Source organism: Littorina saxatilis, linkage group LG7 (assembly GCF_037325665.1).
Source record: "Littorina saxatilis isolate snail1 linkage group LG7, US_GU_Lsax_2.0, whole genome shotgun sequence".
Classification (NCBI taxonomy): domain Eukaryota; kingdom Metazoa; phylum Mollusca; class Gastropoda; order Littorinimorpha; family Littorinidae; genus Littorina; species Littorina saxatilis.
Window position 1 is genome coordinate 7267136 of NC_090251.1, and position 25227 is coordinate 7292362.

General features: G+C 40.7%; 1 protein-coding gene and 2 long non-coding RNA genes across 5 annotated transcripts in view; all 3 read right to left on the reverse strand.

Annotated features, from left to right (window-relative positions):
* LOC138970596 (uncharacterized) overlaps positions 1–25227 on the reverse strand; it is a 117679-nt gene that overhangs the window by 35499 nt on the left and 56953 nt on the right. For all 3 annotated transcript variants that reach the window (XM_070343062.1, XM_070343063.1, XM_070343060.1), the window contains exons 19-25: positions 10800–10880; positions 9870–9965; positions 7136–7219; positions 5763–5843; positions 3102–3182; positions 698–799; positions 203–361 (exon numbers count right to left, since the gene is read on the reverse strand). In XM_070343062.1, the coding sequence (XP_070199163.1) occupies positions 203–361; positions 698–799; positions 3102–3182; positions 5763–5843; positions 7136–7219; positions 9870–9965; positions 10800–10880 (684 nt within the window). The remainder of the gene's footprint in view (positions 1–202; positions 362–697; positions 800–3101; positions 3183–5762; positions 5844–7135; positions 7220–9869; positions 9966–10799; positions 10881–25227) is intronic.
* On the reverse strand, positions 12703–16598 carry LOC138970594 (uncharacterized). Its single transcript, XR_011457005.1, has 2 exons — positions 13595–16598; positions 12703–13310 (listed from the first exon to the last, which is right to left on the reverse strand). It is a non-coding gene; the product is annotated as an uncharacterized lncRNA (long non-coding RNA).
* LOC138970595 (uncharacterized) lies at positions 17748–18952 on the reverse strand. The gene is made up of 2 exons (XR_011457006.1): positions 18640–18952; positions 17748–18355 (listed from the first exon to the last, which is right to left on the reverse strand). It is a non-coding gene; the product is annotated as an uncharacterized lncRNA (long non-coding RNA).

Here is a 25227-nt window from a genome sequence, read left to right on the forward strand (position 1 = left end):
ACGGCCTCCAAATTTGAAAAAGATCGATCGAGAACTTTGGCTTGGCATCGCGGACACACACACACACACAGACAGACAGACACAAGTCGTATATATATATATATATATATAGAAGCAAAAAACGGAATGAGATTAAGCACAAGTTAAACGATTGGTTACGATCATGTAAATTAGAGTGTACTATGCATAACGAAAGAAATACCACAGGTAAAGTTGTGTCGATTGGCGGCGTATCCCGTTCCGCACTGACAGGTAAGGAGAACGGGATTACAGAGTGACAAGGGGTCCTTGCACGACTCCTGTCCAATAGGATCATGTACCGTGATCTGACATGTGCCCCCAATCTTGCCGGTCGCAGGCTCTGCACACACAGTGACCTCAGTTTTTACAGAGCCTGCATGGCGATCATTTCAGAATACCAAATTTTAAACTGAGCGGTAACATGGGAAGTTGATGCCGGCGTGAAAGGATGATGTGTCTGGCTGTTTGAAAGTCCGGCAGACTCTCTGGGGGAACGTATGCCACTCAAGTTCTTGCTCTCCGTTCTTTTCACACACACACACACACACACACACACACACACACACACACACACACACACACACACACACACACATTTATAAATATCGGCATAGAAGCGCACAGTACATGTTCTATTATTAAATCCAAGCACAAATTACTGCCCTCACACACTTACTGCAGTTATCTGTTTCACATTGACATGTGAGACCCGGAGAGCACTTGGCTCCAGCCAAGCATCCATCACGCGCCTGAGAGCAGGTGCCGTCTTTCGGGATCCCTGTAAGAACATATACACTATTTGTAACACAGAGTTATCTGTAGAAACAGAGTCTCTGTATCACAACTGTAACTGTGTTTACATCAGTTTGGCCCGGATTTGAAGGCAAGAAATAGACAGGAGAAGAGTATTGGGTAAATATGGATCAATTGACAAGGCTCGTGTTGAAAAAGTAAAAAGGAAAGTACGACTTGACAGCATACATCGTCCGCTATGGTTGGAGATGAAGTTGAACCTGCTCCAGATCGTGTTCAATGTATGTCTTCCAGCAGGAAATTTGATGTAGACAATGCCGCTTCCCATGCAACGGATGGGATGGAGCAAGAATACACCATCGTGATCGAGTGCATGTATGAAGCGTTTTGAACCAGGACTTGGTGTTAACTTTGTAGATTGGAACTTCTTCTTCCTCTGTGTTCATGTTCGTTGCCGTTATATCCTTAGCTAGGAGGCTGCCATGAAGTCCGCAGTCCTCTGCAGTTCGTCAGCGGGTCCCCAGAGCTTAGTAGTGCCCAAGCTGGTGTCTTCTGAACAGTAGTGCTGGCGTGCTGTCTCCATATGTGGGCAGGTCTGCAGAATGTGCTTTGACGTTTTCTCCGCTGAGGCACACTCACACTCGGCTCCTTCGAAATAGCAAAATAGTTTGAAGGGATTTTACACAAAAATTAACGGCACTGCTATGTCTAGTGAACATCAAATCCTGGAAGTGTGTGCCATTACAAAGATCTGGATTTAAAATCATCAAGAAATAACAATTCTCCACTTAATTTGACCTGAACTCAACCAATCTATGACCTTGACATTTAACAAGGGTCAAGCTGATTTCGGTCAAATCTGGAGGTCACAAGACCCAAATAGTGTGTAAAGTGCCAAAGATCTTGCTACAAAAACATTGAAGACCAGAATTTTTTTTTAAATCTTTTGGACCAGATTTGATCAGTCTGTGACCCTGACATTTGGCGGAGGGCAATCGAACTCGAGTCAGCTCCGGAGGTTATCAAATCCTGGAAGTGTGCCAAGTTCAAAGAACTTTCTCCTTGGGCCCTGTATGGCCCTTACATTTGACGAGGTTTAATCAAACGTTGGTATATCTGAATATGGAATATTTAAACACTTGAAGTGTGTGATTTCAAATATAACTCTTTAACAAGTCGCGTAAGGCGAAAATACAACATTTAGTCAAGCTCAGTCGAACTCACAGAATGAAACTGAACGCAAAGCATTTTTTTCTGCAAGACCGTACACTCGTAGCATCGTCTGTCCACCGCTCGTGGCAAAGGCAGTGAAATTAACAATACAGAAAAGCGCGGTAGCGGTTGCGCTGAGGAGGATAGCCCGCTTTTCTATATCTCTATTCTTTTTAACTCTCTGAACGTGTTTTTAATCCAAACATATATCTATATGTTTTTGGAATCAGGAACCAACAAGGAACAAGATGAAATTGTTTTTAAATCGATTTAGGAAATTTAATTTTAATCATAATTTTTATATTTTTAATTTTCAGAGCTTGTTTTTAATCCGAATATAACATAATTATATGTTTTTTGAATAAAAAAAATGATGAAGAATACGATAAACGTAATTTTGGATCGTTTTATAGAAACATCATTTTAATTACAATTTTCAGATTTTTAATGACCAAAGTCATTAATTAAATTTTAAGCCTCCAAGCTGAAATGCAATACCAAAGTCCGGCCTTCGTCGAAGATTGCTTTGCCAAAATGTCAATCAATTTGATTGAAAAATGAGGGTGTGACAGTGCCGCCACAACTTTTACAAAATGCCGGATATGACGTCATCAAAGACATTTATCGAAAAAATAAAAAAAAAACGTCTGGGGATATCATACCCAGGAACTCTCATGAAAAATTTCATACAGATCGGTCCAGTAGTTTACTCTGAATCGCTCTACACACACACACACACACACATACACCACGACCCTCGTCTCGATTCCCCCCTCTATGTTAAAACATTTAGTCAAAACTTGACTAAATGTAAAAACGTTTGAAGAAATGTGAATTTTACATTTCTTTACACTTTACTTCGAACTTCAACATGACCCGGCCTTGAAATCTAACGAGAGTACACCAATCTTTTGTTATGTTTGAGCATTATTAAAACTTACCAGTGTGTGATATTTAGAGGCTTGAAGAAAACAGAGAAAACCAAAACGTCAAGTTTTCCCCTACGGAAAGAATAAAAGGACGGTCGGCATGGCCAATCAGCGGTACGCATGGCCTGACACCGCTCATTACTAAGACTCTGCTGATAACTCAGGTGAGTCCAACCCATCACTCACTGCATCGTCCCACCATGTCACAGACCAGCCCTTGCGAGCATTGTGTCCCGTTGCTCTTGCACGGTGCTCCGAGAATAAGTTCTGTAAGTAGACCACAGTAAAATGTAAAGATTGAGAAAGATAAAGTGAACATAAAATAATATTAATAATAATGGAATATTTATATAGCGCTTCCCAACAGCTCGAGGCGCTATATAAGTTGCTTTACACCATGCTTATAATGTTCAATTAGAAAGAGGCGTCAAAATAAGGTGTCAATAGTGTATATCTGGTAAACATTCAGCTGCACACTTCTTGTCAGTGTCTTGCGGGAGTCTTCTCAATACGAACAGGCCTGGATGTACATTGCACTTTTTTTTTTTAGACAAACAGAGGGGTAGACGAGTCTAACAAGACTCTCAGAGAGAGAGAGAGAGAGAGAGAGAGAGAGAGAGAGAGAGAGAGAGAGAGAGAGAGAGAGAGAGAGAGAGAGAGAGAGAGAGAGAGAGAGAGAGAGAGAGAGAGAGAGAGAGAGAGAGAGAGAGAGAGAGAGAGAGAGAGAGAGAGAGAGAGAGAGAGAGAGCAAGAACAAGAACAAATCTTTGATTGTCTAAGGCCACAGCCCCTTACAATAGTGGTTAAAATAACAGCAATAGTATTTGCACAGTTATAAATTATAGTCACGCATAAAATTCAACAAATACATTAAGACCCTGATGACATGTCACTGAACCTGATTTATAAGGGTTCATCACTTCTGTAACATGAAGAACACAAATCTGCTGAAGCTGTTCATCACATTATCCTCAGTACTGCCACAGAAATACACAAGTTGTTGTTTCAGCGTCTTAGAGTTCGAGATTTTCAAATACTTTGCTCGAAGGTCTTGATAAAAAGGACATAAAAATACAACATGGTGTTCATCTTCTTTATCAGCTGTACAGAGAGGACAGTTTCTTGTCGTTTGGTTTGGTGCCGCGTACCGAAACTTGTGAGCGTTGATTTCGGATACTCCTGCGCGGAAACGAGTAAGAGCAACTCTGTACTTAATATCTTCGATTAATTCAATGTATTTCTCTTTTTCCAAGCATGTTTTGTAACAATTATAAATGTCGAAACGTTCACTGCATTCTAAAAAGGAGAACCATTCTTGACAAAAACAATCTTGTAAACGTCTTTTAAACTCTTGTTAGAAACACTTCTCATTCCCAACCATTCCGTACATCCACACAGCCGCAAAACCATTACAACATAACACATTGTTTCTGGACGCAAGCGTAAAGGGTAAACACATGATCGATAGTTGAGTAATTCCTCCGGAAACCAGCCTGGCTTTCGTCTAAAATGTTATTATTTTCTGACTAAACAGACAGGCGGTGGTTCAGAACAGACATAAAAATTTTGCTCGTCGTACTGGTGAGGGAAATTCCTCTGTAATTATCAGGGTTATCACAGTCTCCTTTTTTATGTAACGGCACAATAATGGCCATGGACCACTCTCTTGGGTACACCCCCTTCTCGAGAATGTTGTTGAACAATTTAACTAAAAAAGGTAAAACAAGACTTTCAGACACTTTCAACATTTTCATTCAACACACCATCAAACCCTGCCGCTTTACCATTTTTCAAATTTCTAATTGCTTTACTAATTTCAATTTCAGTTATTTCACTGTCAAGAATTTCGTCACTGATACCTGTATCAGGCAACTGATCGTCTTCGGGTTCACCTTCAACTGTATCGGTGTTTAAAACATCCTTAAAATGTTCGTACCATGCCTCTTTTGGTACGGAGTTGGAGTGCACCTCTTTTCTATTACATTTCCTTATTTCCTTCCAAAATTCCGTTGGTTTATCAGCAGAGAGCAATAAGTTATGAACTTGTTTTAACCTGTACTCTGTTCGCTTTGTTCGAAGAAGATCTTTATACTCCTTCCTGACTTCAGCGTACTTTTGCTTTGCTATCTCTTTTTCTTCTTTATTTTCTGTTTTAATTATTTGGTAACTTCTCAGCAACCGTCTCGCAGATCGCTTCTTTTCCAAACATTCATTATCAAACCATGAGGACGCACTTCTACCTTCAGCGTCACCTCCGACTTTTTTGGTCATGCACTTTGCCGACTGTAACATACAGAGAAACTCATGCCACAGTATAAAATGGTTACATACAAAGGATGAACAAGAGACACTCATGCCACAGTATAAAATGGTTATTGACAAAGGATGAACAAGAGAAACTCATGCCACAGTATAAAATGGTTACATGCAAAGGATGAACAAGAGAAACTCATGCCACAGTATACAATGGTTATTGACAAAGGATGAACAAGAGAAACTCATGCCACAGTATAAAATGGTTATTGACAAAGGATGAACAAGAGAAACTCATGCCACAGTATACAATGGTTATTGACAAAGGATGAACAAGAGAAACTCATGCCACAGTATAAAATGGTTATTGACAAAGGATGAACAAGAGAAACTCATGCCACAGTATACAATGGTTATTGACAAAGGATGAACAAGAGAAACTCATGTCACAGTATAAAATGGTTATTGACAAAGGATGAACAAGAGAAACTCAGCCCATGGTAGAAAATGGGTTATAGGCAGAGAATGAACAAGAGAAACTCAGGCCACGATATAAAAGGTGTCATTGACAAAGGATGAACAAGAGAAACTCACTGCACGATCCGCCCTCGCACTTTGTGCCCAGCTGACAGTACATTGCGTTGCCTGCAGTGCAGGTCTTATCGCCCTGGATTCCTGCACAGCAGAAGCCTATCATAATAGAAGAAGCTAAGTACTATTACCAGCAGTCGACACGCGATGATACATATGCCCTTTGACCTTTCCTTGGGAATATCCATCACTAAAAATAGAATACGGGATTGTGGGAAAGCTGTTCAATGGCACTCATGCACTATATTCAATTTTCAATACACGACTCAAAATCTTTGGGATAAATCAAAATTAAAAAAAATACAAGTATATAGACCGTTTGGAATGAAGCAAATAAATAAAATACAAGAATTACGAGTTCAGAGACAAATAATAAACAAAACATTGCCGTCGAAGCGAATCGAACCCGGGACCACAAAAGTAAGGACTAGCGCACCGTCAATCGGGCACTCTACCGACTGAGCTATTTTGTCGCACTGTAGTCGAGGGAGATTTTAACTTCAAATATTACACTTGAGTTCTCGAGCGTGGCGACGACTCAGTGACTCAAGTTTCCGAGTCTCTCCGTTCGTATTTTGTGTATTGTTCTCCATATCTCACTGTTCAGGGCTAGTTCAGTAACTGACCCTACGCTCCCGGTCACTTCGTATACGTTTGGAAAGCAATATCAAGTAGCGATAATTTCAAGCGAGACCGACATTATTGATACGAAATGCATTGACCAATCGCCGAAAGGCGCATGAAAGGATATCCCAAAATCCTCTATTCTCGATGACATACTAAGGAGTTAGTTCGGGAGAACGACGATCTATGGACGGTTTATCATACAAAGGGAAGCAAGTGGTTAAAAACGGGCGTCGATAGAGCCAATGAACAATGTTATCTACTTGTAGTATTTCATCCACTTGTGTGCACAGTCACATGATCGTCAATCACACATGCTTTCCCTTGAAACCCGTCTTTTCATTATCCATAAGTCCATCCTTTGCCGTGAGATAAGAACATCATTTTACTTGGTCATATCCTCAACATGGGAAAAGAAAATCTTTTTACTTGGTCACTTGGTCGGATAGCGACCATCAGTAGCTTTGCTGCTAACTGTGCAGATGGAGACGTTTTTTTTTTATTCAGAATTAATTCTGAGGGAGCTCATACTAAAGACTTGAAATTCATAGATCTGCTAAAATGAATTATTGATCAGCCAACGTGCTCTCTCTCTCTCGCTCTCCTCCTCTCTTTAAAAAAAAAGCAGATCACTGCTTAATCTATTATCCTCGTTAAATGCAGAATTGTCATTGTCATTTTCATTGTCTCTCTCCTGACTCGTGTCCCTGAAAATACCCCAGAAATGGCATGGAAACGAGAAATGTACTTACTGCAGACCTGGTCTTTGTCACAGAGAGTGTCACCCACACACAATGTCTTGGTTTTACCCTTGCATGTTTGTCCTTGTGCTCGCACTGACAAATAAACACGATGAGACATAAACACTCTTCCCTCTCGCTACATGTGTGTGTGTATGTGTGTGTGTGTGTGTGTGTGTGTGTGGGTGTGTGTGTGTGTGTGTGTGTGTGTGTGTGTGCGTGTGTGTGAGTGTGTGTGTGAGTGTGTGAGAGAGAGAGAGAGAGAGAGAGAGAGAGAGAGAGAGAGAGAGAGAGAGAGAGGGAGGAAAGACAGACTTTCTTTCTTTCTTTATTTGGTGTTTAACGTCGTTTTCAACCGTTCAAGGTTATATCGCGACGGGGAAAGGGGGGAGATGGGATAGAGCCGCTTGTTAATAATTTATTGTTTCTTGTTCACAAAAGCACCAACCAAAAAACTGCTCAAGGGGCTTGCAACGCAGTACAATATATGACCCCACTGGGAGAACGCAAGCCTCCAGCACAAAGGACTTAACATTTCTTACATACTGCTTGACTAAAATCTTTACAAACATTGACTATACTCTATACAAGAAACATTTAACAAGGGTAAAAGGAGAAACAGAATCCGTTAGTCGCCTCTTACGACATGCTGGGGAGCATCGGGTAAATTCTTCCCCCTAACCCGCGGGGAAAGACAGACAGACAGACATGCAGACATAGAGGACTAAATTGAAAATGTACAGGAGCCTGCAGTCGTTGGATGTATTTAGCGTCAGCAAACAGTCCTACAAACTCTTCCAAATGCAGAGCTATAGAGAACGGGTAAAGTCGTGCAAAATTCACAGAACAGAGCATTGAGGACCAGAAAAAGACTCCAAGCTGGCACCTTGTGCGATGACTAAGTCTTCCGTAGACAAAGTCCCCTGAGTAATTATGGTAAGCGTCGATCACCTGACACATCTCCCCCGCCTTGGAACTCCTAATAGAGGATTGCTATACTTTGTATACATGTGCCTAACGTACTGGTGGACAGCGACATGCACTGTCGTAGAGCACGCATAGCCAAGTTTCTTGAGTAGTATCACCAATTGTAGCCGTCAGGACTGAGCGTGTTGCGACCAGGGATGTCACTAATTGATGAGAGCATACTGCACTTGTCGAGGGAAGGATATCATAAGCTTAGTGGTACCAAGGTTCAAGGTTTTATTTCGGCTTTAGGCCCATAGGGCATTTAAGCAAACCAGACAATGTAGCCACTAACACGAATAGTCTGAGCGTGTTGCGCCCAGGGATGTCATTAGCTAATGAGAGCATACTAAACTCGGCGAGAATGACGTCATGATTGGTGGATCAGAGAGTCAGCCAGAATGTACAGACACACATGTGTGAGGCACGCTAAAGGATGTTCAATTGCTTTGTCATGACTGCGCCGGATTTCGCTTTCTAATTGTACTGTCGCGTTCACATTTCATTGTCGCATTGTGTCATTGTCGCATTGTGTCATTGTGTCATTTCGCACAAAGGTGTTCCATTGTAATCCATACATTTAGACAAATCCAAAATGTAGTCATCTTCTAAAAAGAAGAGGATACTTAAAATGACACCCAGAATATGGGTTGTGGAAATATCATTGCTTCACGGCAGCTTTAGCTTGTTAAGAAATGACCGCTGCCGGGCGTTTTTGGCAATCACATGACAATCAACATCCGCGACCCAATTCTGTTCATAAACTACCAGATGGTCTTTCAAACATAGGTGGGAAACTGGCAGTCGGCCAGTTTCAAGGCAGTAAGGTGAACGCACACACAGGCTCTGCAAAACCAAGAGTAGGGGCATCCCTGAAAGCTGACAAATTGCTGAATTTGTTGTGTGGATGTGACGGGCGAAGTGGCGCAGTGGTAAGACGTCGGCCTCCTAATCGGGAGGTCGTGAGTTCGAATCTCGGTCGCTGCCGCCTGGTAGGTTAAGAGTGGAGATTTGTCCGATCTCCCAGGTCAAATTATGTGCAGACCCGCTAGTGACTTAACCCCATTCGTGTGTACACGCAAGCACAAGACCAAGTGCGCACGGAAAAGATCCTGTAATCCATGTCGGTGTTCGGTGGGTTATGGAAACACGAAAATACCCAGCATGCCTACCCAACGAAAACGGAGTGAAGCTGACTACGTATAGTGTGGGGAACCCAAATGGGCAAACGAGCTCACACGTCACCAGAATTTCTGGAACGCTGAAGAAGAAGAAGAAGAAGAAGAAGAAGAAGAAGAAGAAGAAGAAGAAGAAGAAGAAGAAGAAGTTGTGTGGATGAAATCAAGAGAGCAAGTACAAGATGTATACAGAAAGTATGCAGTATGCTTCACGGAAACGAGCCTCTGTAGCATGTATAGTGATAACGGTTTTTCACAACTTTTCGACTTTTGGGTGGTGTGCATGAGAGAACTTAAACATCTTGCTTAACCTGCGCGTGTTATGCCCTGGGGGAGCAGGCTGAAAGTTAAGCAGGAAACGCCGTGTTCAATGAACGTAAGACCGCTCATACACGCCGGTTTTTGCGATCTCGGCGTAAAGTCAACCATCTCAGCTTTGAGCTCATTTTCGGATTGCAAAAGTCGTCTCCTGGATCGTGGCCAGGCGTCTAGTTACAAGTCCGCTTTAGAGCTATCTTCTGGTTTTGTATGTTTATTACAATGTACACATCCATGTCAACACACACATTCCCGACCCTTGGATAACAGAAGTTTTGACTCACAACAAACAGGTTTTAGGTTTTGAGCGTTCGTACTGCAGCCCGTGGACGTGATGCACAAGTCGTTACTGGTATCACATTCCTGCCCCATCTCAAGGTCTGAAATAATAAAGAAATCAATAATGATAATATATCAATACGATGATAATAATCATCACAAGAAGAAGAAGAAGAAGAAGAGTAAAGCCTGCTCTACATATACAACAGCTCATGGTGTTTCCGAGAGACACGTCTCTGTCTGTCTGTCTGTCTGTCTGTTTCTCTTTCAAAAATATTATCATAGTTGCCATTCACGTCAACACTGGTATCACTGTGAGAATTACTATCAGCCATTTTGAAACAGTTATCTTGTTCTTTCTGGGTATTGCTTCCATCAACATTCTGCAGGTCATGTTTTAAATCTGTACGCTTTTATGTGAGTTGTTTTATTGTCAGACTTGTTATGTGTAACTATGTGTCTATTACTTATCTTACGTGTTTTTTTCATATTTTTAACAACAATTTTTCTAGATTATCTTATATAACTATAAGTGGTCGTTGTCTATGAATTGTTTTTAATGCTTGTATGTTACTTCTTACCAGACAACTTTTTATATGTAAAATGTTAAATTCTAATGTCTAATGTCAAGCGCCATGAGACTGCCATTTGGCGGTGAACAGCGCTATAAAAGAATGTTTTATTATTATTATCATTATTAATGTTTACTTGCTAATTGCATTTTAATTTTCCTTGTTTGTTTAGTTATTTTTGCTTACTTGTTTTATGGTTTGTTTGTTTATCTGCTTGTTTGTTCTACTTGTGTATCCTTTACTTTTATGCTTTGGAAGAAAATGCATAGCCCTAAACCGCTATGCATGTAAATACAGTTCCATCATCATCATCATCTCTCTCTCACCCCTTTCTCTCTCTCTCCCCCCGGCCACAAGACTTACAACAACGGTTATTTTGGCATGTTGTTCCAATTCTGCAGGCATCAAGGTCAGTTGTGTTACATCGGCTCCCAGCATCAAGCCCTGCACAGAGAAAGAACACTCGTGGTCATTTACAAGCCATGAATGTAGTGTGAACACCAGAGTCAAATTTCTAAAATCAGTGGCTTTATACAGATGGATCGTTGGTAATTGAGATTCTGTGTGGACACTAAAATCATAAAAGCAAATGCCCACGCGACTCACCCACGTGACTCACTCACGTGATTCACCCACGCGACTCACCCACGCGACTCACCCACGTGACTCACCCACGCGACTCACCCACGTTACGTCCAACAGAAACAAGAAACACATCACTTGCTGTTCTAGCTCTGAAGAACGGTCAAGAAAATGTTCTTCTTATTGGCCGGAACTCGACCCCAGTATGACCTTAAAATTTGACCAGGTTAAACGTGGATCACCACTACCATGTTTCATCAAACTGTGGAAGTGTGTGACGTTGCAGAGATAACACTGTACCAAAGTCGAAGAAGAGTAAACATACAGGTTGCCATACACGTTCCGAAAAAATACTTTTCTAGAGACCTTCCTATTGTCTGTCAGTGTTTTTCTCTCAGTTGTAACACTTCCCATAACATAGATGTGGAAAGAAGTTGGTGAAGTATCCAAACGCATGCGACAGTGCTTTGAACAATATGTATCAGCTGTTAAGCTCAAACACTGCCATTATAAGATGTTTGATGGGTTGTTGACAGACCAGCTTTTTTGTCAGTCCGAGGGGGAGCATATCGTCTTTTGTTTCATATTTATTGACCAAGGACCGACGAAAAAGCTGGTCTGACAACAAACCACCAAACATCGTTTTTGTCATCATTTTGGTAGTGAAAAAATAAGTGCAAAATCAACACAGGGAGTCATGCTTTGAAACACAAGTTCCGTTTTGATAATACATGTTTTGGTGCCCCAGCACGTTGTTGCAATCAAAGCTGGCGTGTGAAAGCAACTTTCTGTGTTTTGAGTTCACAAAATGTTGGGATAAGTATGACAGGTTTGAGGATGCACAGTTCTGTAGGTTCCTCTCAGTATTCCACCCCCTCGGTTTTCAGTTGTAAATATTAAGCTTCGTGATTGAATGTGGAAGCCACGTTGTGTCAAAGGTCACAGAAGATTTGCACCGTACAGCAAGGCACGTTGGTCAAAAGTCACAGAAGATTTGCGTCGTGCAGCGAAGGAAAGAATCGCGATCTTGTTTCCGACTCACTGCCTCTTTGTTTTTCATTAGACCTGTCATTCTGCTTGCTCGGCTTTGTTAGAGGTTTGCATATCTTGTTGCTCTGTTCTTTGCTTTTATTATTATTTCTTATTTGCTCTTCGTTTAGCGATACAACGTCTTGTGCACGGGTCAAAATGTGTGTGTCAGGGGTCAATTGGTTTGACTTGAACTTGACGTTCGTGTTTCTCCGAACTTCTGTGTATCGAAACACAGATACACGCACTCCACGACTTTGTAAAAAGACAAAACATATCGCTAGGTTTCATTTGTTTGTGATGAATTTATGACCTTTCATGAAGTAGTTTTGTTTTTTGTTTACTTGTGCCAGTTTGCCAGTTCACTTTTGGAACTTTGCAAAGCAGTGTCGTCTGTCCCGTCGCGATATAACCCTTCGTGGTTGAAAACGACGTTAAACACCAAATAAAGAAAGAAAGTGTCGTCTGTCTAGGTCTGGTGAAACGCCAATAAAGAAAGAACGTGTCTGTTACGGCTGGAATTTATGTATGCATGTCTGTATGTATCTATATCTACTCCTATCAAAAATTGTGCGTGCTACTCTCTGTTTACTATATAACTGTTCTTCACACACACACACACATTCCAACCAGGCACAAAGACAAGAACACAGTATAGCCCTTTGCCCCTGTACCTCTATTTGAATGTTCAATCACAACATAAACATATTATTCTACATCCATTCTACAGATCACTTTCGCTCAACATGAAAGTACTATTTCTGTTAACACACAGAAATCAAACTGCACAAAATTACATACAGGTTATTATGTCATGCAATCTACAGTTCTCGTGCACACACGTATAACACTTGAGGCTTTGTTCCGTGAAAGCCCGTCTGTCTCAAAACACACGAAGACACTGTCTCAAACAATTCTTCTGTTACTATTCAGTTCTGTTATACACAGATAACAAACCCCACGACGCTCGACGTCTCGTGGTTATTCACTCGGGAAACGTATCTGTGCAGCTATCACGCTGGTTAAATTCTCTCAGTCGTACTCACAGTATACAGTGGCACACACTGCTTCACCCCACCCACACAACTGTCTCGTGTGGTGGAATGGGACGGGGTTCCCGTTACGCAGCGCTTCACGCTGTCTTTCCCTCCAGCGTCTCCACAGCCCTCGGCTGGAGCATGAGGGCAGAACCTCCCGTCTCGTTCCCGCTTCCGCGACTGCTCTCAGCCCGGGATATCTCCGGAACCCACTCGGCCCGGGGTGCTAAAAAACACAAGTTTAAACTACCATAAGTCTCCATACTTGAATAAACTTTTATAACGTTCTTTATCACTACCGTCAACTATCTTATGCGGTTACAGTATATACACCCGCTAACTCATAAGCGAATTCATTTCCGAAAAACATGTAAACATTCCTTTTTCAACAATGGCTGACAACCGCGCACGTTTTCCAGCTAATTCACACATGACTCTCCCGGTCATCTCTCAAGTCAATATTTCCGAGCAAAATAATATCTCCGAGTAAAATATCAATTCAATAAATACCTGTAAACACAGCAGCTGAATCTACTGATTCAGTAACCGCGACACGAGTCTCCAAAGGACCTCTAGCGCCCGGTGAGCAACTTTACAACTGGGAGACACGTCTGCTCCTGTCGACAGTCTGCAAAGCTCTGAGCCTGTATTATCTTTACAGCGCCCCCTCGGTCTATACTCTGCTCTGATTGGTCACCGACACTACTGCACTGCGTCAGTGACATTATTTCACCGTGCGGTGTCCACTTAAAGTTCGTGGCCCATGAAACTTTGTACACCTGAGTCACATAACTCCAAAATACATCTATGTGCAAATCCGTTTGTCACATTACCCCCTCCTCCCGGAAAAAAAATGACCGACCAAGGTTATTTTTTTCTTTAGGCCAACAGGTAAAAAAGGGTAACTACTTCACTGAACTGCAATATAATTTCAATATCGCATTCCACTACGGATCAAACTGTTGTAGCTGACATAAGAAACAAACTTTCTTATCCACTGATCACATATGTTTAACAACACTACTTTATGTTCGATAAAGTACTTCTTCCTTCTCTTGGAAGATTTCACTGAGTTTTTCTATTAACTCACAATTTCCAGTCATGTTGCTTTCCAGCTCAAACATGTAATGTCTTTCTTTAGCATCTTCAATTTTCTTATCTTGAGTCCACGACTCTTCCAACATAGTACTACGACTCATGTTCCTGATGCTAAACAAGCAAGTAGTCAAAATTAAGCAAACCATTTTCTTGACCTCTTTCTGCGACTGCCACCATGGCCTACAGCAGCAGTAGTCTCTCTTGACTTAGACTTTAATCTGTTCACTTCTGCCTGTAACTGACTGAGTTGTTTTGCCAAGTTCTCATTCGAACACGCAACCTTCTGATCTGGAGTCCGAACCAAAGGTTTACTAGGAGGGTTTCTTCTCCTTTCCTGCGCACGATTTGTACTAGCTGTAACCCCCTCAACATCAGGAAAACAGTCTGCACTCCCTGAAATCCCCGGAATGTTGCCTATGATCAAATCAGCGACAGGATCATTCAGGACGCAACAAACCATTTCACCCGACACATAAGGTGTCTCAACTTTAACTTTCGCCTGAGGATAAGTAAGGACCTCCCCACCAAATGTCTTACAAGTGACGTTACCACTGACAAACTGGTCTTTTGACACCAATCCACTACGCACTCCAGAAATCGTACAACCCGTGTCACGGAGTACTGTACACTCACTCCCGTTGACACTACCATGTTCCAACTTCAAACTTTCCGCAACTTTCTTAACTGGAGAAACGATCTCCGGAACAACTGCATTCTTCTTCTCTTCATCTTCAAGCTTCTTTTCTTCCCTTAGTCTAGCTTCCGGAGCCCAGTTACGCCATGGACATTGTACTGCCCAATGTCCTTTCCTCAAACACAATAAACAAGTGTCTTTTTCTCGGGGTGAAGGAATTCTCTCACCCACTTCACGCAGCGCTTGAATTTCCATTGCTCTGTACGGACACGATTTCCACTTATGGCCGTCAAAACCACAAGCGAGGCAAGGATTTACAGGATGTGTCCGCCATCTACACTGTAGCATCTTATGACCTTTCTCATGACACAAGTAACAAATGCTCTTGATCGGTCGAAATGAATCATGGTTCTGACCACCTGCCCAACTACGTCTACGTTTACGTGATTTACATGCATCACCTTGAGGATATGCCTGAGCATCAGACGTCACTTTTCCAGAACTCTCGTCATTCTGGTTATCACTACGCTTAGCAAAACCAGAACCAACTCGCGGTAACTCCTGATCACCCCCGTGATTATCATCGTGTGCAAAAGCAGAGCTAACATACTCTTCCTGAACACAGGAACCAGCTGGGAAAATAGTATATCCTGACTCTCGTGATAAACGGTAATTCTCGGCAGCTGTGACCATATCATCAAGTTTAACAAGACCTCTCTCTCGAATGAAAGTTGCTAAGTCAGCTGAAACGCTTTCAAGGAATTGTTCTCCCAGAATCAAGTTCACTAGACCATCAACATCTGTGGTTATGTCAGATAGCGCAACCCAACGATCAAACAATCGTCGTAACTCAATCCCAAAAGTTTGGAACGGTTCCTTTTCACTTGGACGGATATTTCGGAGCTTTTGTCTAACACTTTCAGATGTGCACTGAAAGGTCTTCAGCAAGTTTTCTTTCAAACATTGGTATGTTAGTTCACCAGCAGCAGCAAGGCTATGGTATAGGTTTAATGCATTGCCCTCTAAAAGAGCAGACAAGTACGTGATCCACCTTGTCTCTTCCCATCCCAGAGATTTTGCATGAGTTTCAAATCGGAACAAGTATGAGTCTATATCATCTTGCTGTTCTCTAAATGCAGGGAGTCTGGGGTAAACAGGGCGAGCACCTACATTAGTGTGAGAATCCCGACCATTCTGTGGTGCATGCGACCCAGCACTAACCTCAGCCTGCCTAATTTCAAGTTCTCTTTGTTTTAACTGGTGTTCCATTTCTTTATCTCTTCGTCTTTCTTCAATTTGTGCATCTTCCCTTTCTTTTTGCATTTGTCTTTCTTTTTCTCGTTTTCTCTCCAAACGATCAAAACTCTCTTTCACGTATTTCTCACGTTTATCGGCAGCCAGACCCAAAGTCTCTGCCTGTTTAACGAACTTTTCAAACAACGCATCATAATCATCTTCGCTCTCCATTGTGTAAGTTTTGAACTTTCAAAATTACACCAAAATATGTCCAAGTTTAGAGAAAAGTTTTGAAAAAGTTTCAAAGATTAATGCAAGTTCAAGTAATCTACTTGAAAACTGTCAAGTACCATAAAAAAATCTGGCACCCGATACAATAGTCAACACAAGACTATATCCAAACACGTTTTGGCGTAAATTTCACGCAAAAATATCCAACAGTTTTAATGAAAGTCAAATATTCAGTCAATGAAGTCAAAACGAATCTTCAAACATATATACAAGTACAAACAAAACAACAACCCCAAACCATAAATAGGAGGAAAAATTCAAAGTTCAAAAATGTAACACAAGTAAAGACTTAAGACTAATCAACAACTAAGTACTAAATCAAAAAATCAAAGCCAAAATAAGTGAAGTCCAACTAAAGAAAACGCAGTTGGAAGCAAAGGAAAAACCAAATACCAACAAAATTTATGAAGTAAAACACTCTATATTAAACTAAAACAAATTTAAAGTTGTAAATAGTAGCTTAAAATAACTGTATACACTACTAATAAGATTAACTTAATTTAGATCAACAAGACAACAACAAAAAAATGTAGTTGGAGGCAAATAAAACAAATTCCAAAAAAAAATATTAAAGTGACACAATCACCAAACAGCAGACTAAATTAAACCAACAAAAAAAATTCAAAGTACTCAATCTACTACCATAACAAATAACAAATCAAAAGTAAACTAAAACTTAAACTAATTAAAGTCTATATCACAATATCACAACTAATTAAATTTCCTTAATTATTTACAACAAACCTACAAAATCAAACCAATCCTACAGAATCAATATACCTAACCAATCACACTAACAAAACAAAAAAAAATTCCAAAATCAAATTAAAAAATTTCAAAGTCAACAAAAACAAAATTAATCAAAGTTAAACAACTTAACAAAGGCAAAGGGCAATAAACAACAGATAGATCCCTATTTCAAAGCAGAAAGAAGAAAAAAAAATGTTCTAAATATTTTACAAAATTGAAAGCACAGAAAAGAGCAAGGAAAGAGAAATGACAGACCCCACAGGAAGAAAAATGAAGCTAATCCCTCAGTGCTTAGAACTATACAATAAGCACTACCGTAAAACTGGAGACGGTAACAGCACAAAACAGGACATGAACAACACAACTACTCAATCTGAAAATCTCAGTCTGCGTGACCTACTGCCAAAAATTTCTGAAAATCCAACACAGGGGACAAAATTAAATTTAGCAAAGCAGGGAAACAACTATGAATTTATAACTAACACAGAGTAATCGGGGTCACCAAATGTTACGGCTGGAATTTATGTATGCATGTCTGTATGTATCTATATCTACTCCTATCAAAAATTGTGCGTGCTACTCTCTGTTTACTATATAACTGTTCTTCACACACACACACACATTCCAACCAGGCACAAAGACAAGAACACAGTATAGCCCTTTGCCCCTGTACCTCTATTTGAATGTTCAATCACAACATAAACATATTATTCTACATCCATTCTACAGATCACTTTCGCTCAACATGAAAGTACTATTTCTGTTAACACACAGAAATCAAACTGCACAAAATTACATACAGGTTATTATGTCATGCAATCTACAGTTCTCGTGCACACACGTATAACACTTGAGGCTTTGTTCCGTGAAAGCCCGTCTGTCTCAAAACACACGAAGACACTGTCTCAAACAATTCTTCTGTTACTATTCAGTTCTGTTATACACAGATAACAAACCCCACGACGCTCGACGTCTCGTGGTTATTCACTCGGGAAACGTATCTGTGCAGCTATCACGCTGGTTAAATTCTCTCAGTCGTACTCACAGTATACAGTGGCACACACTGCTTCACCCCACCCACACAACTGTCTCGTGTGGTGGAATGGGACGGGGTTCCCGTTACGCAGCGCTTCACGCTGTCTTTCCCTCCAGCGTCTCCACAGCCCTCGGCTGGAGCATGAGGGCAGAACCTCCCGTCTCGTTCCCGCTTCCGCGACTGCTCTCAGCCCGGGATATCTCCGGAACCCACTCGGCCCGGGGTGCTAAAAAACACAAGTTTAAACTACCATAAGTCTCCATACTTGAATAAACTTTTATAACGTTCTTTATCACTACCGTCAACTATCTTATGCGGTTACAGTATATACACCCGCTAACTCATAAGCGAATTCATTTCCGAAAAACATGTAAACATTCCTTTTTCAACAATGGCTGACAACCGCGCACGTTTTCCAGCTAATTCACACATGACTCTCCCGGTCATCTCTCAAGTCAATATTTCCGAGCAAAATAATATCTCCGAGTAAAATATCAATTCAATAAATACCTGTAAACACAGCAGCTGAATCTACTGATTCAGTAACCGCGACACGAGTCTCCAAAGGACCTCTAGCGCCCGGTGAGCAACTTTACAACTGGGAGACACGTCTGCTCCTGTCGACAGTCTGCAAAGCTCTGAGCCTGTATTATCTTTACAGCGCCCCCTCGGTCTATACTCTGCTCTGATTGGTCACCGACACTACTGCACTGCGTCAGTGACATTATTTCACCGTGCGGTGTCCACTTAAAGTTCGTGGCCCATGAAACTTTGTACACCTGAGTCACATAACTCCAAAATACATCTATGTGCAAATCCGTTTGTCACAGTGTCGTCTGTCTAGGTCTGGTGAAACGCCAATAAAGAAAGAAAGTGTCGTCTGTCTAGGTCTGGTGAAACGCCAATAAAGAAAGAACGTGTCGTCTGTCTAGGTCTGGTGAAACGCCAATAAAGAAAGAAAGTGTCGTCTGTCTAGGTCTGGTGAAACGCCAATAAAGAAAGAAAGTGTCGTCTGTCTAGGTCTGGTGAAACGCCAATAAAGAGAGCCGAAGAATCCCCGAGCGTTTCTATTGGGTTTGGTTTTGATTATCCATGTATAACCTGCTTCCTGCAACTAAGGTAACCGAGGATTTATTGCATGGGGAACATGAGATTTATTTCCCAGGTGTTTGTGAATGAAAACTCGTGAAAATGATGACAATTTGGGTTATCCAAAAAGGGTAATGAAACTTTTGCCGTCTTACTGTACGAGACAGAAAGGGTAATGAGACTATCGGCGTCTTAATGCATGAGACTGAAAGGGTAATGAGACTATCGGCGTCTTAAGGGGTTACTTGTGTGTTCAAATCGCGTGAAAGAAACATTACACATTTTGTGCACAGGTTCCTTTAAGCAATATGGACACATCTGTGCAAAGAAAAAAGGGGGTCGACGTATTAACTTTTTTTTTAGAATTTTTTTACTGGGGGTTGTCAAGTACGATTTTGCGAAAAACACTGCGATTTTTAACATCATCCCAACTGACATATTTAGCTCTACAAATAATAAATGAGACATTAGTTTGTGTATATAAATGAATGGAGAGTATAACTTTATCATAAAACGGTACTTATCAACGTGCATTTTCAGAAAATGATCGAGGTTTCTCGAGGGCGTACACATAAATTATCACTCCTTTAGTAGTAAAAACGTATTTAAAAAAAATTCGCGTGAAAGAAACATTACACATTTTTTGCACAGGTTCCTCTAAGCAATATGGACACATCTGTGCAAAGAAAAAAGGTGGTCGACGTATTAATTTTTTTGTTAGAATTTTTTTACCGCGGGTTGTCAAGTACGATTTTGCGAAAAACACTGCGATTCTTCAGGGGTTACTTGTGTGTTCAAATCGCGTGAAAGAAACATTACACATTTTGTGCACAGGTTCCTTTAAGCAATATGGACACATCTGTGCAAAGAAAAAAAGAGGTTGACGTATTAACTTTTTTTTTTGAATTTTTTTCCTGGGGGTTGTCAAGTACGATTTTGCGAAAAACACTGCGATTTTTAACATCATCCCAACTGACATATTTAGCTCTACAAATAATAAATGAGACATTAGTTTGTGTATATAAATGAATGGAGAGTATAACTTTATTATAAAACGGTACTTATCAACGTGCATTTTCAGAAAATGATCGAGGTTTCTCGAGGGCGTACACATAAAATTATCACTCCTTTAGTAGTAAAAACGTATTTAAAAAAAAATTCGCGTGAAAAAAACATTACACATTTTGTGCACAGGTTCCTCTAAGCAATATGGACACATATGTGCAAAGAAAAAAGGTGGTCGACGTATTAATTTTTTTGTTAGAATTTTTTTACCGCGGGTTGTCAAGTACGATTTTGCGAAAAACACTGCGATTCTTCAGGGGTTACTTGTGTGTTCAAATCGCATGAAAGAAACATTACACATTTTGTGCACAGGTTCCTTTAAGCAATATGGACACATCTGTGCAAAGAAAAAAAGAGGTTGACGTATTAACTTTTTTTTTAGAATTTTTTTACTGGGTGTTGTCAAGTACGATTTTGCGAAAAACACTGCGATTCTTAACATGATCCCAACTGACATATTCAGCTCTACAAATAATAAATGAAACATTAGTTTGTGTATATAAATGAATGGAGAGTATAACTTTATCATAAAACGGTACTTATCAACGTGCATTTTCAGAAAATGATCGAGGTTTCTCGAGGGCGTACACATAAAATTATCACTCCTTTAGTAGTAAAAATGTATTTTAAAAAAATTCGCTCGACAGAAACATAACTAAACTTGAACACAGCTAAGTGCACTGTATACATATACAATACATGTAAACAAAATAAGTTGTTGCCTTATTGTCTGCTTCACAATTATTCCCGTACCAACCCCACCCCCATTATCTTGACTGACAAAAATGATAAAAAAAAAAAAAAAATTGGGAGCGCTGTAGGTCAGTTGGTAGAGCGCTGGACTTGTGATACATGAGTTTGAATCAGGTGAAGGGTTGGGGGTCGGAACATTTGTGTGCAAAGTTTCATGAAGATCTGTCCAGTAAATTTCTATGAATCGCACACCACACACACACACACACACACACACACACACACACACACACACACACACACACACACACACACACACACACACACACACACACACATATATATAGAATTCAATGGTGTAAATCGAGGTCGCAGAGCGCCCGAGACTGATCAAGGGGCATACACCCACCCCAGCCACCCCACTCCCTCTCCTCAACCCAAGAAAACAAAATCGCACGTGAAATCCATTACACATTTTGAGCACATGTTTCTCTAAGCTATATGTCCACAACTGTAGACAGACAAAAAAAGTTGTTTTCTTATTCATTTTTTTTATAAGAGTTTTGGGGGGTACCGGGTGGACACATATGACCTTACAGAAAACACTGTAATTCGTAACGTCATCGTAACTGACATTTTTATCTTTAGAAAAGATCAATAAAACATTACGTTGTGTAGTTAAAAGAATGGAGAGTATCACTTTATTATAATACGGTACTTATCAATGTGCATGCCGAAAATTATCCAGGATTGGCGAGAGCGTACACAACAATTATCACTCAAAAACGCTGTAACACAAAATTGGCTCCACAGATCATAAACAAATATTGAACACAGCTAACTTCACTATATACCGTTACAATACCTAAGAAAACCATAACGTGTTTCCTTATTGCTCACTCCACAATTATCCCCGCACCACCCCCACCCCCATATATTGACTGACAAAAATTGATGAAAACATTCATTTGGGAGCCCAGTAGGTCAGGTGGTAGGGAGAAGTGTGCAGAGTTTCATAAAAATCTGTATAGTAGTTTTCTCTGAATCGCAATACAAACACAAACACCCAAACACTTGGTGCCTTTAGTGCACCGATACCCCCTGCCAACCCCCCCCCCCCCCCCCCCCCCCCCGATCCAATACCACCCCCCTCCACCACCCCACTAATTACAAATACACACACACACACACACACACACACACACACACACACACACACACACACACACACACACACACACACACACCAGGGTGGATCAAACAGTTTGTAAGATGAGTGTCAGTATTTATATATCAATAGTGTACATCGAAAACGCGAAGAAAACCAGACTGTTTTAATTTAGTGGTAAAAACGTTATAACACAAAATGTCATCACAAATTATAACCACATTTGAATACAGATAAGTTCACTGTTCACAATACCTTTAAACAATTTTTTTTTAAAGCGTTTCCTTTTTTCTTAATCAAAAATGTTTCCCGCCCCACCGCATATCTTGGCTGAAAAAAGGTGAGTGATGAGGGTGAATGAGTTAGTTAAACTGTGACTGAATATCTATTGATTGATTGATATTAAAGTGAACATTAGGGGGGGGGGGTAGAAATGCACCATTGTGCACTCGCCTTGATGTAATGAACACTACTGCAGTCTCCAACAGCTTCAAAGTGGGTTAGACAGGCTCTTGATAAAGACTGAGGCAAAATGTGCCAAATCACACATTGTCTTGTAAGAAGGGAAAATCTTCATTTGTCACCTTTCTCCACTTTTTTGACTGTCAGTGCATAGCCAAAATGGTCACAGAAAAGATGCAGCAAACAGATTTGAAAAAGACCCAAAAGTGAACTTGTTATGACTATTTGTAACCCCTCTCACCTTTTTGACTTGGCCGTACCCAAGCAAAAAGGCACAAAAAATCATAACTAATTCCATGTTGACTTTTTGGTGGGGTGGACCTATTGTTCCAGACTCGCCTTGATTAGAGCAACACTAGTGCAGTGTTCAACAGCTTTTAAAATTTGTTTTGACCTCTTGACAATGTACATGTAAACATGTAATCCTAATCCCTGACTGTTGTGTAGTGAGAAAAAATCTTCATTTCTCCCTTTTCTCCACTTTTTTGTGTGTCAGTGCATAGCCACAATGGTCACAGAAAAGATGCATCAAACAGATTTAAAAAAGACCCAAAACTGAATTTGTTATGAATATTTCTCATCTTTTTTGGACTTAGAAAAATGTGTTAAAAAAAACAACACCCAAAATCTTTATTTTACCCCTTTCTTCACCTTTTTGACTGTCAGTGCATAGCCAGAATGGTCACAGAAAAGATGCAGCAAACAGATTTGAAAAAGACCCAAAAGTGAACTTGTTATGACTATTTGTAACCCCGCTCACCTTTTTGACTTGGCCGTACCCAAGCAAAAAGGCACAAAAAATCATAACTAATTCCATGTTGACTTTTTGGTGGGGTGGACCTATTGTTCCAGACTCGCCTTGATTAGAGCAACACTAGTGCAGTGTCCAACAGCTTTTAAAATTTGTTTTGACCTCTTGACAATGTACATGTCAACAATCCCTGACTATCCCTGACTGTTGTTGTGTTGTAAGAAAAAATCTTCATTTTTCCCCTTTCTCCACTTTCTCTTTCATGAGGAAGGGATAATCACACATAGTGCGCCAATGAGTTTAGAATGGTGAGGTGGGGTCTGAGGCTGGTAAGGGATTTGGGGGTAGGACCGACGAGAGGGCACGGATTCGGCGGTTCGCCGTGTCGAGTCAACTTCATATAGATCTGTGTAGGCGATCAACAGCCCCAGCCGATCTGGATCTGTTCAAGTCAAAAGTAAAGTCAAGGATACGAAGAAGTTTACCGAAAAACATCGATCCCAAGGACTCATGTTGTAACTTTTCAAAGCAGTTACATTCAATCAAAGCTCTATCCACATTAAACCGAACGGGAATCGTCGAAGATCCACGCAACTTCACTGCAATGTCGAAAACGAACTCATAATGTCACCGCAGATCTATAGTTAGTTTTGGTTTTGTGTCGCAGCAAAGAAACGAAGCAAATCTCCGGCTTTTATTTCACACTAAAAAAACGTTCATTTAGCGGGTTATTAAAATATATATCTTTGAGGTTGCAAGGCAATGGCATCGCTGAGATGTAGATCTACTCTTTCGAACACACGACACAGGTTAGAAATTGACTTCATTTGGGCGCTTTTTACGGCCAAAACAGAGTGAGCTTTTTGACGGGTTTATGGAAAAATCACTTCGGGGGCAGGTCTAAAATCCTGTGTACAGTGCCAAATCATACTTCATTCAAAAGAGCAAAGTATGTTCTTTATTCTAACATATGGGCTAGGGTAAGTCATAGATATAAATAGACAGTATCTGTCTATTATATCTGTAGGCAAGTGTATTCCATTTCTTCGATAGTCTCGTCATCTAGACTACACTTGCGTGAAAAATGCAATTTTGAGTCTGTTTTGCATAAAAGACCTGCGATATTTGTAGAAGTCAAAACAACAACTTAGAGTCCAGCCTCTCAACTTTCGTTCCATGCAATTTGTTTGTCTGTACGTATAGACTGAGGGGTGCCCCGAAATGATTTGTAATCACAACACTGCACAGACTTCAAATACGCCATTGAAAACTCGTCCACGTGCGTTTTAGATATATCCTTGGGTGACTAAAACTGTCGTACCTACCAAAGGCCGCTTCGCGTAAGAAAATGACTACCAGAGTCGCAAGGCTCGGGATTGTTTTTACAAGAAATTTATATTTCGTTGTTCTAGTCCAAATGAATATGAAGATATGGCGAGTTGAAAACACCGATTCTTTCGCCAGAAACACGTCTGTTTCCACACCGGAAAGAAGGAATGGACTGAGCTACTAGAAGCACGGCGCCGTGCGTACAATCGATCGAATGATGTTATTCACACAATACCATTTGGCGATCTCTAAAAAATCATTTAAAAACTAACTAGTTGACATGTAATGAAACTATTTACTGAAATCAAGAAGTATCTTAGTTCTAGCCGTGCATATGACACACCCTTTCGCGAAAGCACACTGAACCGTGCGAATACGCATTCGCACCCGCAAACCACCAACCCAGGCGGGTTATCCAGATCCAGATCCAGATCCAGATCCAAGGGAAGTAACTCGGTGAGTATAAACATAAGCAAGAACCGCAACCCGAACACACTCGTAACACCTTAATGCATGAGTCAGAAAGGGTAATGAGACTATT